This window comes from Myotis lucifugus, unplaced genomic scaffold, assembly GCF_000147115.1.
Source record: "Myotis lucifugus unplaced genomic scaffold, Myoluc2.0 scaffold_409, whole genome shotgun sequence".
Taxonomy (NCBI): Eukaryota; Metazoa; Chordata; class Mammalia; order Chiroptera; family Vespertilionidae; genus Myotis; species Myotis lucifugus.
The window spans coordinates 422,937-436,781 of NW_005871457.1; the positions used below are offsets into that span (position 1 = coordinate 422,937).

A 13,845-nucleotide genomic window follows, 5' to 3' on the forward strand; every position below is an offset into this window, starting at 1 on the left:
GCCTGTTCTTGGCAGGTTTGCCGGGGACACTGCCCCCGCCCTTCCCCCCCCGCCTCCCCCACCCTGTGGTGTAACCAGCAAGGTGGCCGGAGGGCGCACCCAGAGGAGGAGGCCATTGTCTCCCGCGCACACGCGTGGCACCGCTGCCCTGGCCGCCCGCGCACTCCTCCCCCACGTGGCTGACGGCTCCCGCACACTTCAGTTTACAAGGGTCTGAGGTTCCTGCAGGTGGAGGAGCCGGGAGGGACGGGCCCTGCCCCACAGACCATCACCGACTCCAGCCGGGCCCTCCCCAGGCTCACTCGGTCCCGGGCCGGGACGTCGATGGCAGAATCAGGACTAAGCCAGCCAGGCCATCTGCGCCCCCAGCAGCACCCCTTCCCTGGGCGTGTGCACGGGTTGGGCGTGTCTGTGTTTGGAGGGACGGGAGATGTGGTCTGGCTGAGTGGGGTGCGGCTGTGGGACGGGCCCAGTGTGAAGTGTGTCTGTCCTGCATGGGGTGTCGCAGACGCACCTCCAGGCACATCCTATGCAGAGAATCGGCGTGGAGGGTCCGGAGGACGTGGCCTGGGTCTGTGGGCAGGTGGGTGGCTCCTGGGGATGAGTGTGCGGCTGCGTTTAGTGGCAGCCCTCGCAGCTCGTTCCCGGTGGGTGGGGTGGGGGAACCCACGCCTCTGCCCCCCAGCCGTCAGCCAGCCCAGGTTTGCCCCTGCTGTGGGCACCGCCCTGCCCCTGGCCCCAACGGGGGCTGACCGTGGCCTCGAACTTCATCTCATCCGTATGCCAGGCCATTCCTTTTGTTTTTAAATTACTATTTTATTACCGAATTTATTGGGGTGACATTGGTTAATGAAATTATACAGGTTTCAGGTGTATGATTCTATAACACACCATCTGTATATTGTTATGTGTCCACCACCCCAAGTCTCTCTCCATCACCATCTCTACCCCCATAGCCTCTTCTCCTCCCACCCCCCTTCCACGCCAGGTCATTCCTAAGACTCCGTGCAGTGTCCCTTCCTCCAGGAGCTGTCCCCCGTCCTCCCTCGATACCCCTACACTCCCCCAGCCGCCCATGCGCTGCTCCGCAGGGCCAGGCGGGCAGAACCAGCTGCTCAGCGGTGAGTGAGTGAACGGACGAGTGAGTCATTGTGTGGCCCACCCACTGTCCCTGCCTGGAACGCACCCACATGGGCCTGGCACACATGTCCCAGCTTGGCTCCCTGACCCTGGACAAGGCCCTCCCTGTCCCACTAGCCAGACAGGACTCTGGGAGCCAGGGGCACTGACCTGGGCCTTGCATTGGGGTGGCCCCTGCTCCTATGGATGTGGGGTCAGAGCCAGGGCTAGGACCCGGCACCCTGTGGGGCAGTCCCAGTGTGGGAAGTGCTCGGATGGAGACGTGCAGAGATGGGAAGCAGGCGACACTGGTCATGGGGGTGGACCTGGACCCTGGCCTCAGGGCCGGCTCCGTGGGTGGGGGGTGGGAAGGATGGGTGAAGGCAGCACCCTTCCCTTCCCACAGCACCCACCTGTGCACGCCAGGGCGGGGCGGCTGTGAGCAGAGCCCAGGGCTGCGGGGCCCTGTGGGCACTTCAGGAGGTGACTGGGGGCATCGCCCACTCCCGACAGGCAGGGGCCGCAGGCACAGGCTGCAGGGCCCCAGGAGCTGTTCACGGGCCAGGCAGGAGGCCAGGGCTGGGCTGGGGTCTTTCCCTGTCGGGCTCAGGAGGAGTTTCTGGGGAGCAGCCTGGTTTGGGGACAAGGCTGTGGGAGCCCCTTCAAGCCCTGGATCTCCCTCTGAGCCAGGCCACAGCCCTGGGGACGAGTGTGCGGCTGCGTTTAGTGGCAGCCCTCGCAGCTCGTTCCCGGTGGGTGGGGTGGGGGAACCCACGCCTCTGCCCCCAGCCGTCAGCCAGCCCAGGTTTGCCCCTGCTGTGGGCACCGCCCTGCCCCTGGCCCCAACGGGTGGGACGCAGAAAGGGGCTCATTCCAGCCTCGGTTTTTCTTCTTCAGCAAATGGCCAGGGCAGCCCTGTCCCCATCGGCTCCGCCAGCGTTTGCTGAGGGACTGGGTGACCTGGGAACTGGGTCAGGGCCCCACCTGCAGAGGAGCTCGGGCGCTGGGTGCTGCTGCCCCCTGGTGGCTGTGGCCGGGAGGGCCTCGGGCTAGGATGTTTGCATCCCTAAGGCCTCCCAGAGCCTGGTGTTTCCGGAGTGACCAGCCTCCGGAATGTGGGGCTGGGCGCCTGGTACCCTGGACTCAGAGGCCTGGGCAATAGGCGCCCGAATAAATTGAATTTCAGAGAAACAACAAATGACCTTCCAGCGTGCACGTGTCTCATGAGATATTTCACGTGCTGACTTGCTGGGTCTGGCAGCCCCACATGTCAGCCTTGGGGCTGAGCCTGCACAGCCTGGGGAAGGTCAGACACTGGAGGGGCAGCTCCCAGGCACCCCCAGGGCAAGGGCACAGGAGGGTCATGCCAATGGCTGACCTCAGTCCAGCTCAGGCCCCCTGAGCTCGGCCGGCTCAGAGGCCCTGAGACCCCTGCTCAGCCCTCACACCGAGACCGCAGCCCGAGGAAGGTCACCTGGACTCAGGCTCCACCTCGGTGACCCCTGTGGCCAGAGGCACAGACCGTCCCCTCACGACCTGACCCTCCTCATCTGGAGTCAGGATGGGAAAATCCTTCCGGGCCCAGGACAGCAGCAGGGATTCCCAGGTGCTCACTCCGCCCGGAGCCCAGAGCGTCCCTGACCTCCCGCTAATGACCCGCCAGGTGCACACGCACCAGCCTCCAGCTCGGGGGGTGGGACCGTGGGGGGCCTGGTCACTGCCAGGCTGGACTCAGCGGGGTCAGTGCAGCCCGAGCCCACGCATGACCACAGCTCACGGTGCCAACCTCGCAGGGCTGGGAGCCACAGGTGCCCTGGCCACCCGCTGCCGCCGCCCTGGGCTGGGATGAGGCTGGGGTACGGCAAGGACTGGAGCCCCGTCCCCGCCTGGTGGGGACGCAGAAAGGGGCTCATTCCAGCCTCGGTTTTTCTTCTTCAGCAAATGGCCAGGGCAGCGGGGACCTATTTCCTCCCAGGCCCTCCTGATTGGCTGCCTCGCTTGACTCGAATCACTTGGCCTCTTTGGCCTGCATCCCAGCTGCGAAACAAGAGGCTGAGGGGCCGGCCGGCATGGCTCAGTGGTGAGCATCGACCTATGACCCAGGAGGTCAGGGTTCGATTCCCCATCAGATCACAGACCCGGGGTTGCGGGCTTGACTCCCCAGTGAGGGGTGTGCAGGAGGCAGCCGATCAATGATTCTCTTTCATCATTGGTGTTTCTATCTCTCCCTCTCCCTTCCTCTGAAATCAATAAAAATGTATATATATATTTAAAAGGGATGGATTTAGCCCTAGACCAGCCGTGGGCAAACTACGGCCCGCAGGCCGGATCCAGCCCGTTTGAAATGAATAAAACTAAAAAAAAAAGACCGTACCCTTTTATGTAATGATGTTTACTTTGAATTTATATTAGTTCACACAAACACTCCATCCATGCTTTTGTTCCGGCCCTTCGGTCCAGTTTAAGAACCCATTGTGGCCCTCGAGTCAAAAAGTTTGCCCACCCCTGCCCTAGACGGTTTTGCTTAGTGGATAGAGTATTGGACTTCGGACCAAAAGGTCCCGGGTTCGATTCCAGTCAGGGGCACATATCTTGGTTGCAGGCTCCTCCCCGGCCTGGGCCCTGGTTGGGGCTCATGCAGGAGGCAACCAATGGATGTGTTTCTCTCACATTGATACTTCTCTGTCTTTCCCTCTCTCTTCTACTCTCCCTAAAAAAATCAATGGAAAAATATCCTTGGGTGAGGATTAAAAAAAGTGATGGGTTTAGGGCAGTGGTCGGCAAACTCATCAGTCAACAGAGCCAAATATCAACAGTACAACAATTGAAATGTCTTTTGCGAGCCAAATTTTTTAAATTTAAACTATATAGGTAGGTACATTGTTATTAATTAGGGTATTCCTAAGGCTTAGGAAGAGCCACACTCAAGGGGCCAAAGAGCCGCATGTGGCTCGCGAGCCGCAGTTTGCCGACCATGGGTTTAGGGGACATAGGGCTGAGGGGTTAGGGCAGGGGTGGGCAAACTTTTTGACTCGAGGGCCACAATGGGTTCTTAAACTGGACCGGAGGGCCGGAACAAAAGCATGGATGGAGTGTTTGTGTGAACTAATATAAATTCAAAGTAAATATCATTACATAAAAGGGTACGGTCTTTTTTTTTTTTAGTTTTATTCATTTCAAACGGGCCGGGCCGTAGTTTGCCCCCGGCTGTGTTAGGGCATCGACCCACAGCAGGGGGTCTTGGCGCTGAAGCCAGCTCCCCACTGGCCAGCTTCCAGGTGGCTTCCCATATGTGAGTTCTGTCTTCGAGCCCATGGGTTTTCCCGGCTCCGTGAAACGTGAGTCAGGCGCCTGCGGGGCTGCCGCGGGGTTGGCGAGCTCCCCCAGAAAGGCTCCCGCTCAGGGCCTGGCAGCCGAGCGCAGCAGGTTTCAGCTCACGTTACAATGACTCCCTAAAGCTCATCTAACGTGGGGAGTGTCCAATCCCAGTCACAGGCCATGGCCTCCAGGGACCTGTCTTTACTGGGTCCCAGTTTCATCTCCGCTGAGCTCCGGTCCCGTTGCCCAGCAGAGAGCAAACTCTCAGCTCCAGGATTTCCGTCATTTCAGGTTGAAGCTCAGTCACGTATGGTATCTGTCTGCTGGCTCAGGCGGTGCCAGGGGCTGGGGAGTGGCTGGTCCAGGCTGGCACCCAGGGGGTTCTGACTGCGGGGCCTGGCAGTGTCACCCTCCACTCTGGTAATGTCCCCCCTCCCCCCCGCCCGGCTCCGGCACCTCTCAGAGCTTCATCGTTACCGGGGAAGATGCAGGTGAGTTTTAGTGTGGCCGGAGCTAACATTTAAATGGGTAGCAGGCAGCCCTAGCCGGTTGGCCCAGTAGTTGGAGCGTTGGTTTGCGGATTGAAGGGTTTGATTCTGGTCAAGGGTTGCAAGCTCCAACCCTACCGCCCCCACCGCGGGGCACGTGCGGGAGGCAACCAATCGATGTATCACACATCAACGTCTCTCTCCCTCCCTCCCTTCCATTCTCTCTAAAAATCAATGGCGAAAATATCCTTGGGTGAGGATTAACAACAAAATAGACAGCAGACATTGGAAAATCGGGAAATCCGAGTAGGTCCTGCTAACGGCTCACGGAGCGTTCACTAACCAAAGTGGGCCCTCCACCGGCCTGAGTCACACAACACTCGCATTTCATCTTTGGCTCTTAACTTACAAGTTAAAACTAGAGTTTATTCTTTCTTCGATAAAAACGCTCTTGTAGAAATCCAGACATGTGAGCAGCTTTTTCGAGCAGTTTCCCAGCCTGGTTCCCAGAAGCTGGGCCAGGTGTTCACAGGCGTCTGCCATAAAACGGGGTTACGCGGTTTTACGTTGACCTCACATGCCATCTATCTACTGGTAAGTTTGGGCAGCAATACGTGTCTCCCTCCTCACACAGACGCCCTCACCTGCACACCACACCACCTGAGAATGGAGAGGCTGGGAAGTCGGGGAGAGCGCAACAGGTGTAAATGGCTGAGCAAACTGATCCGGCCACAGATGCTGCTGGAGGTGCCCATGGAGCAGACCTGAGGCTCCACAGCCCAGCAGAGGGAGTCCCGCCTCCCCGGGCGCCGGGTCCTCCCTCGGCGAGTGCAGGGTTGGCACAGCACACGCCTGGGGAGTTTTGGTAAGCCACTGCGAATGGTGTTCTTGTTTTTTTTTTAAAAATCTGAGCCCAAAGTGAGGGAACCACACCCAAGAAGAAACCGACATTCGTAACCGTCAGTAGGAGCGCTGGGCCCACACGGGGCGGAGAACAACCCCGTGTCGCTCAGTGGACTAGGGCCCACCCGGCAGCCTCACTGAACCCAGACCCCAGCCAAACCCATGGAGAAGGGTGGAGGCAAGACCCATGGAGAAGGGTGGAGGCAAGAAACATGGCCAGTGGGAAGGTAAAGAAGCTGCTGTTTCTGAGCGCAGCGGCCTGTGCATGGCTGTGGGTGCAGCCGCCTCTGCATGGGCCTACTTTAGGGTGGGATGAAGAGAGTGTTGCTGGATTTAAGTTGACTGCCAAATGCTGCACTCCATTCCTGACTTGTAGCCACGCAGCCTGCCTGGGGAGTGCGGCCCAGGTGGGAAGGGAACGCCCCGGTCTACAGGCAGGTCTCCAAGGCCTCGTGCACCTCCCCGGGGCACTGGCTGGGACGGGAGGGAGCATGGGGCCAGTCAGTCACCAGGGGCTTTGGGCATTGCAGTCTCAGCACCTGGGGACCTTCGGGCGGACTGAGCCACGAGGGTAGACGTTGGCCACTGCCAGCTGCAGAGACATGGCCTTGCTCATCCATCCTGCTCCCTCCAGCTGCCTGGGGCTAGACCTACTCCCTTCCAGAATCCCCAGCAAACTTCATGCAGGACTCATGGAGCTGACACAGAAATGCCCAACAGAAAAGGCATGTCGAGGAGTTTCACCAACTCTCAAGTCCTCTGGGGAAATGAAAACATGGATTCCCACTTGTAAAAACACAGGCAAGGCGAGCCATGTGGAACAGACACACTGAAGATCTCCCAAGGCCTCATTTCCAAGGTACTTTATTGTTAAAACAGGTCACAACACTAAGCTTTGGGCTGGTTCTGCCAACACACAAGCTACAAATGCTTGCCTGGCAGCTGAGGGGCGCTCTGCGGTAGCATGTTTGAGAATTGAATAAAAATCCATATAAAACAAATATTCAAATAGTTTCCATAGGAACACGTGTGACCCCGTCGCCTAGGCCTTCCACCTTGTTCCATCTGTGCCACCCCCACTTACAAAGACATTCCAAACTAGCAATCATTAAGTTAAGTGGTCCCCCCAAATCCCTTAAGTCAAGCTACACTCGCGTAACAGCTACAGGAATGGTGTCTACACGTTCACGCGGGCTGACGCGCAGGCTGCTGGGAGGAGCTCCATCCCGCTCTCCCAGGCGCAGGACACAGGCAGGGCGCCGGCGTCCTCCTCCGCCTCGGGTGGGAAGTCGCGGTTCTGGATCTGCTGCATCAGTTGCCTGAAAGAGAGAGAAGGGCACGTTCAGGAACCCGAGTCCCCACACCGAGCAGCTCCCAGTAACCTATCCATGAGCCACTTCCTTCCTTGGTCCCTGTCATGAGGAAGCACCTAGTATTTCTAAAGCTAGCATTTCTCCGGAACACCCTTTTGGGCAATAAGGAAACCACAGGTCACATGCATTCATTAAAATATTCCCGCCACACAGAAATATCTTAACCAGACTTTTCTAAAATGGTTATGGACCAGGGACCACCTGAAATACAAATCACAATTACTGGAGAGATTTTTCCATCCATTTGTATTCTCCAAATTTTCTAGAGCAGTGGTTCTCAACCTTCCTAATGCTGCGACCCTTTAACACAGTTCCTCATGTTGTGGTGACCCCCAATTTCATTGTTACAAATTGAACATAATTAAAGCATAGTGATTAATCACAAAAACAATATGTAATTATATATGTTTTCCGATGGTCTTGTTCGACCCCCAAAGGAGTCGTGACCCACAGGTTGAGAACCGCTGTTTTAGAGCATCTCCCTTAATAGGGAGAAAATAAACGTAGAAAACATTCTATTTAATCAAGCAACATAATTCCTTTCAATTAGAGAGATGAGTGAGCATAAATCGAGAAGATATCTATTCCTTTTTTTCCCTAAAAAGTACATTTACTAAAACTAGGGACACTGACACCAGGAAGGGCTGAGAACAGAAGCAGCAAAAGGAGAGGGACTGGGTGGGGCCGAGAAGGCAGAAAGAGGGCCTCGGAGACCAGTCCAGGGGTTAGCCCAGGACGAGCTGCCCACTGCTGCCCTGGTAGTAAGTCCTGTGGGAACCCTTAGAGTTTAGGAGCTGCATGCTGTAGGGGAAGAAGAGGGGGGAGGGACAGGTGCGGGGCCCCCGGAAGGGAGAGCGCCCCAAGGTCTCTTATCAGGCCACACACACGCACTGTCACTAACCATGTCGGCCCTGACATCACATAGTAGATCGTCGGCCTCTGGAACCCATTGAAAGTAGAAGCAGCAGCCACGGTGTAAGCACCCATGTTTTCAAAGAGCATCCAGTCCCCCACGTGCATCTCGGGCAGGCCGCAGCGCTCCACGATGCGATCGAGGCCGTCACAGGTCGGTCCCCAGATGCTGGATGAGTAGTACTTCTCATCTGGTTTGGGCCTCTGCATTCGAGAGAGAAACGAACCTAGTTACACTCATTATGACCAGTCATCTTCCCTCGCACACACAGTACACTGACGGGAGGTACCTTCTGCAGCAGGGGCTTCACGTGCGCATGATCGTAGAGGATGCAGTTAAATGACCCGTACACTCCGTCGTTCACGTAATACATGAAGGTCTTCTCGCTCGACTCCTCCTCATCTAGGAGGAAGATCAGTCTGTGACCACCTTTGTACCAGCTTCCACTTACATGTGCAACAGCTTCCCCGTTATACCTACCGTCAGAGCCCGTTTGTTCCTTCAAGACCAGCTTTTTGGCAATGATATTAACCGCAAGCGTGAAAGCTGATGCAACATAGTATCTGCCCGGCTCAGCTATGACTGTCACTCCCGAGTCTGATGGAAAATACTTGTCCAGGGCTGGGTTGATTACACTGGTGATCTACGGAGACAGACAGACAGACAGACAAGAGCAGTCAGCCATCAGGGGAACCAGGCGGTGGAGAGCACAGTGCTGTGATGTGATATAAAACGTCTGCACAGCCTCAGCAGAGGCTCCTATCACCAGGCAACAGCAAAAACTAAACACCGCCCCTCAGAACCAGCCTGCGTACCCCGTGGTTTCCCTTGGATTCCCCTTTAGCTATCCTTCTATCCTCCAAGATGTTATAGGGACCATTTTATCAAACGATAAAACAAATGTATTACTACTTACTCAGGGATCAGAGTGCCCCCAAATATTTTTATCTAGCAAATACATGCCAACAAGATAAAACTCTATTCTGTCAACCTCACATAATTTTAACAAATAACAATGTGGATATTTTATAAACTTCAACACCATTTAATGGGGCTTAACTTCCTAAGTGACTAAACACTTAATGTTTTCATAGAGGAAATACAAGTTCTAGCAAAGCACATTTGGTATAAAGATGAACAGCAGGTCCCCCAATTACGTCGCTTTGTTCAAATGTTGTCATTTTGCTGTAACACACGAGCAGCCATAGGAGCTGAACCCTCATGTATATCCATTAGCCCAGGATAAAACAACTGTTTTGCTCTAAGTTGTCTCATTTAAAGTCACAGAACCTATTAATGACATAAGTGAGCACTTGCTGTACTAAAGTCAGTGTGTTCTCTCATCACCACAGCAACATTTCTTGTTTCCCAAGACATTTTAGGAATTGACTCATATTTTAGAAAACCAAAGAATATTAAGTACAATTTTAAATAGCACAGAAGTCGCTCAGGACATTTATTTTCATGTTTGTATAGTCCCTCTGGTTATCAGCTAAAACACTCAGGTTGTAAAGGACTCCACTAGGGGACTTGCTAAAGCAGCTACCGCTGATCAGCTTTGCTATGAATTACCTCCTCAAATTTAAGCTTTGCATCCTCAGAACCAGGAAAGCCACCGCCAATGTCCAGCAGGTACATGTTGAAACCAACCTCAGCCTGGAGGCAAGAAAATTAGGTCAAACAGCGAGATCTGTAACAAGTCATGAAGAATGGAGGAGGCTTCAGCCTCTGCAATGAGGACTCCTCAAAAGGCCGATTCTAGAATTGGGACTAGTTCTGCCGGCCCTGCCCACCTCACACCGCGGGTTTACATATACTCACCCCCATGTCAAAGACACAGCGGGCATCAGAGATGGCCTGCACGAAGGTCTCAGGGTCAGTACAGCCACTGCCCACGTGAAAGCTGAGGCGATAAAAAGGAGAACACGCCATTTATTATTTCTGAAGGTAATTGTTCACAGTGGGGAACAAACTGTAAAACTTGCATTGTCTTGGGCTCTAACCACCCCACCACGGTCTCACCTGACACCGATGACATCGATGTGCAGCTCCTTGGCCCGCTCCAAAAGAAGCCTGCTGGTCTTGAGTGTGGCACCAAATTTAACACTGAGACGACAGACTGCTTTGGAGTCATCGGTGGCAATGCGCAACACCAGCCTAGAAGCACGGGGAGCGCATCGACGTTACAGGGCGGCCCACGGACACGCTAACCACACAGACCCCTCGGCTCTGGTCCTCTGGTCAGTCTCACACGGCTTTCCTAACCAAGAGGGTTTAAGCTCTTTCCCACGCTGCCCCTGACCCAGCACAGATAACTGACTGGAGTACAAAAATCAGCAACTGGAAATCTGTGCTTGTTTGGCAACATACAGATCCCATCTCCGACCCTGCCCTCGTGGAGGAACTCACTTTGCCTTTGGATGTGCCCTGGCGACTTTCATCAGCTCGACTTCGCTATCGAAAGTCATCATCTGGACTCCGTTATTGGCAGCGTATTTAATCTGAGACACTTGTTTACAAGGGTTTGCATAGATGATCCTCTCTGGAGGCACCCCAAGACTCTGCACCAACTGGATTTCAGTCTGAAAAGGAAGAGATGTTACACTATACATATGTAGCTAATAGTGAAACAGAAACATGGGAAGTTGTCACATCACAGCCCCGCCCCCCAACTACTGCCCAGGAAACAACTTGGCTGCGTCTGTCTCGCTCACCTTGCTGGCGCAGTCAAACCCCGTCCCGATGGCAGCCAGGGTCTTCACGATGGTCCTGCTGTCATTGCATTTGACTGCATAAAAGGGGGTGACCCGAGGAAGAGCTTTGAGCCACCGCAGATGTTTCTTTAGAATGTCTCCCAGGTCCGCAACGTAGAAGGCATCCTTGTCGTCCTACAGAAAGAGTGGGCACGCAGACCTTAGCAGTAAGCAAAGTGCACCCACGGCCTCCTCTTTCCCGTCACCTCAATTCATTCACCGACATGAATATCACTATTATTTGGGACGATCCACAGCCAATTAAACTCTAAATTCCCCAACAAGACCCTAAGTTCCATCGCACTTCCCAGACCCCACTGAAGTTCCCCCGGCTGCCGCACTGCCTGGCGACACTGCCAGCATGGACCGCAGACACTTACTGAAGAAGAGACTTCATTAATTTTCTGGTCCAGGATGTCCTTGGCAGTAAAGCCCTCATCGAGGAAATGGCAGTCAAACTCTTCATTACTAACGTTGTTCATGTTCATGGTTTCTGGATGTTCCCAAACGCAACACACTGCAAAAGGGTGGAGACATTCACTCAGAAGCCTAGATACTTAGTCATTCTCAACAAGATTAACGTGCAGCAGCCAAGAATACTTACAAGGAAAATGAAGAGACAGGACTTAGGAAATTATTGCCAGCTGTTCAGAGGCGGCTCTCCAGGAACTCCCAGTCCACGGGACACGGGTCCTCTCTGTGCAGCAGCGGGAATGCCTGGTAACACAGATGTGCTGTCCCCTTAGGACACATCGAGTGGACACACTGGGCCCTAACCCGCCCACCCAGGAAGCAGGGCTGCTCAGACACCACACAGCTCACTCTCTGGGTTTGGGAATCCCATTACTCCTGGTAGAAGTCATGAACCCACAAACCTCTAGACCAGTGGTTCTCAACCTTCCTAATGCCTCGACCCTTTAATACAGTTCCTCATGTTGTGGTGACCCCCAATTTCAGTTACAAGTTGAACATAATTAAAGCATAGTGATTAATCACAAAAACAATATGTAATTATATATGTGTTTTCTGATGGTCTTAGGGGGACCCCAAAGGGGTCGCGACCCACAGGTTGAGAACCGCTGCTCGACAGCATCTGTGGACAGCAGACTCAACACCTCAGAGCAGCACACGGAAGTCCCATACACAGGACTGTGCATCTCCATAAGCACTTTAAATTACACAGAATCATTTCCAGTAACTAAAAGGCATCATGGAAACATCCAGGGCTCAACTTACAGGGTGCTCTCAAGTTTCCTGGGAATTTTATGAGCTAATTTTATGTGCAGGGTGGGCATATATTTTTAAAACTGCATCTTCAAATCAACATAATATCTCATAGTGGCTGTATCTGATCAGAAAAGTCAGCATTCTTAGGCTAGTGTGGCTACTAAATTAGCAATTCTGGGAATCCCCACAGGCATTCTAGTATCTGCAATATTTGCTTAAGTAAACGAACATGAGTGACTTATGGGTAAGCAAAAAGCTCGGAACAATCAGAGCCACCGTCCTTGGACTTAATAAACCATGACCGTGGTGAACGCCATTACTGAAACTGACCGGCTTCCTGCCGGGGAAAGCCTGCTTCCCCGTGCAACCTGCTTCCGTGCCCGCAGCGCACGGGCAGAGGCCAGAGGCCGGGCAATGGTCCGAGGCCGCAGCTCGCTCTGGCCCCCGGCATCTCAGGCCCAGGGGGACGGCCTGCCATCCATCCCACCCGACCCGTGCAGGCAGAACTCGTTCCAGCTCCCTCTAATGTGACTGATGGGCACTGCCAACCTCCCGACTCAGCCCTCGGGCCACGCAAGGGACTGAGGCCGGCAAACCCCTCTGGCTTCTGGTACATAAATCACAGCTCGTGGGCGGCAGCGGGGCCACCTGCGTTAATTACGGTCTTGTTACGTGTCTATCGCTAAGGATGCTCAGGCTTAAACCTGGAACGTTTTCCTGACATAGATCGCTGCTCTCCTGCATCTTTGAAGCTCATCTGAGCACCTGGCGATGGAGAGGGCTGACCAGGGACACCTCCAGGGCTCCGGAGGCCGAGTTACCTACAGGTCGGACCCATCGGCACCTGCCAGGAAGCCTGGGCTGATTCCAACAGAAACTGAAAACACAGCCCCGCCAGCTAAACGCGGCGCAACCTTAGGTTGAACAAGTCACGCACCCTCTGTCCCCCCACTTTTCTAAGAGGTTTCGCTCCCCCACTGGCACCGAGGGCTTAGGCTTCCCGGATGCAATCGGCCCTCCCGGAAGCCTCGGGGGGGGCTCCCACGTCCAAGGCCCTGAACTGGGGCCGAACACCCCGGGCTCCTCCCGGTTCTGTGGCTGGACCTTCCTCCCGGGCCAGGCTGGCGGGCTGACCCTCAGCCCCAGCAACGCTCTGGTTCTCCGCCGAGCCCTCCGCCCCGTACAGAGAGCGAAACACACCGACCAACCGAGCAAAATCCACCCAAAGCAAGCGTCGAACGCGGGGCGGAACGGCAGCCCGGTCTCCGCGGCGGCGGGCGAGCGGGGCCCGAGCCGCGCGGGCGCTCACACCTGCGGCACCTGCCGCCCGCGGGCCACGTGGGTTTTAAAGAGAAACAGCGTCTGAAGGAAGCAACGGGCCTCCCCGCGGCTTCCGGGCTCGAAACCACAAGGTCAGTGGATGCTAGGAAAAATGATGGGGAGGTGGGGGGGGGGCTATCGTATGAATGAGATATATGCCAGAGTGGAGCGACTCGCCGTGGTATGGCCGAGACGACAGGGGCGGGAGGAGGAATGCGGGATGGGGAGCGGGCGCGAGTAGACATGCTACATATGAAGACTAGAGAACCAAGATCTCTACTTGTTAGACATATGCTATAAGGAAGGAGAGAGATTTTATATGATGCGAACGAGTTGAGATTTACTTAGGAGGGACAGGTACGAGGGACCAACGGACTTGAGCGTAATCAGCAGAACCGAAACGAGATCTGAAGAGTCATACGTTGACTGAA

The 13,845-nt window shown here is 54.8% G+C and overlaps 1 protein-coding gene across 4 annotated transcripts; it reads right to left on the reverse strand.

Annotated features, from left to right (window-relative positions):
- Nucleotides 1–6,675: 6,675 nt before the first annotated feature.
- Nucleotides 6,676–11,818, reverse strand: ODC1 (ornithine decarboxylase 1). Of its 4 annotated transcripts, XM_006102342.3 has the most exons (11): nt 11,472–11,808; nt 11,248–11,384; nt 10,829–11,002; nt 10,524–10,696; nt 10,137–10,271; nt 9,936–10,017; nt 9,687–9,770; nt 8,595–8,757; nt 8,404–8,516; nt 8,103–8,317; nt 6,676–7,147 (listed from the first exon to the last, which is right to left on the reverse strand). In XM_006102342.3, the coding sequence occupies exons 2-11, from the start codon at nt 11,353–11,355 to the stop codon at nt 7,006–7,008; spliced, it is 1,389 nt and encodes a 462-aa protein (XP_006102404.1). In that variant the 5' UTR covers nt 11,356–11,384; nt 11,472–11,808; the 3' UTR covers nt 6,676–7,005. The 4 variants fall into 4 exon arrangements, with proteins under 4 accessions (XP_006102404.1, XP_023599480.1, XP_014323177.1 ...); XM_023743712.1 differs by lacking the exon at nt 9,687–9,770 and having other exon boundaries at nt 11,472–11,814; XM_014467691.2 differs by lacking the exon at nt 10,137–10,271 and having other exon boundaries at nt 11,472–11,813.
- Between the last annotated feature and the right edge of the window lie 2,027 nt (nt 11,819–13,845).

Excerpts from the sequence above, each read along its gene's own strand:
- ODC1 (XM_006102342.3), bottom strand. The coding sequence starts at position 11,355 with ATGAACATGAACAACGTTAGTAATGAAGAGTTTGACTGCCATTTCCTC. Across the intron at positions 8,517-8,594 it reads GGAACAAACGGGCTCTGACG|ATGAGGAGGAGTCGAGCGAG; the intron begins GTAGGTATAACG and ends TCTTCCTCCTAG. Across the intron at positions 7,148-8,102 it reads GTGATGTCAGGGCCGACATG|GCAACTGATGCAGCAGATCC; the intron begins GTTAGTGACAGT and ends TCTCTCTTTCAG.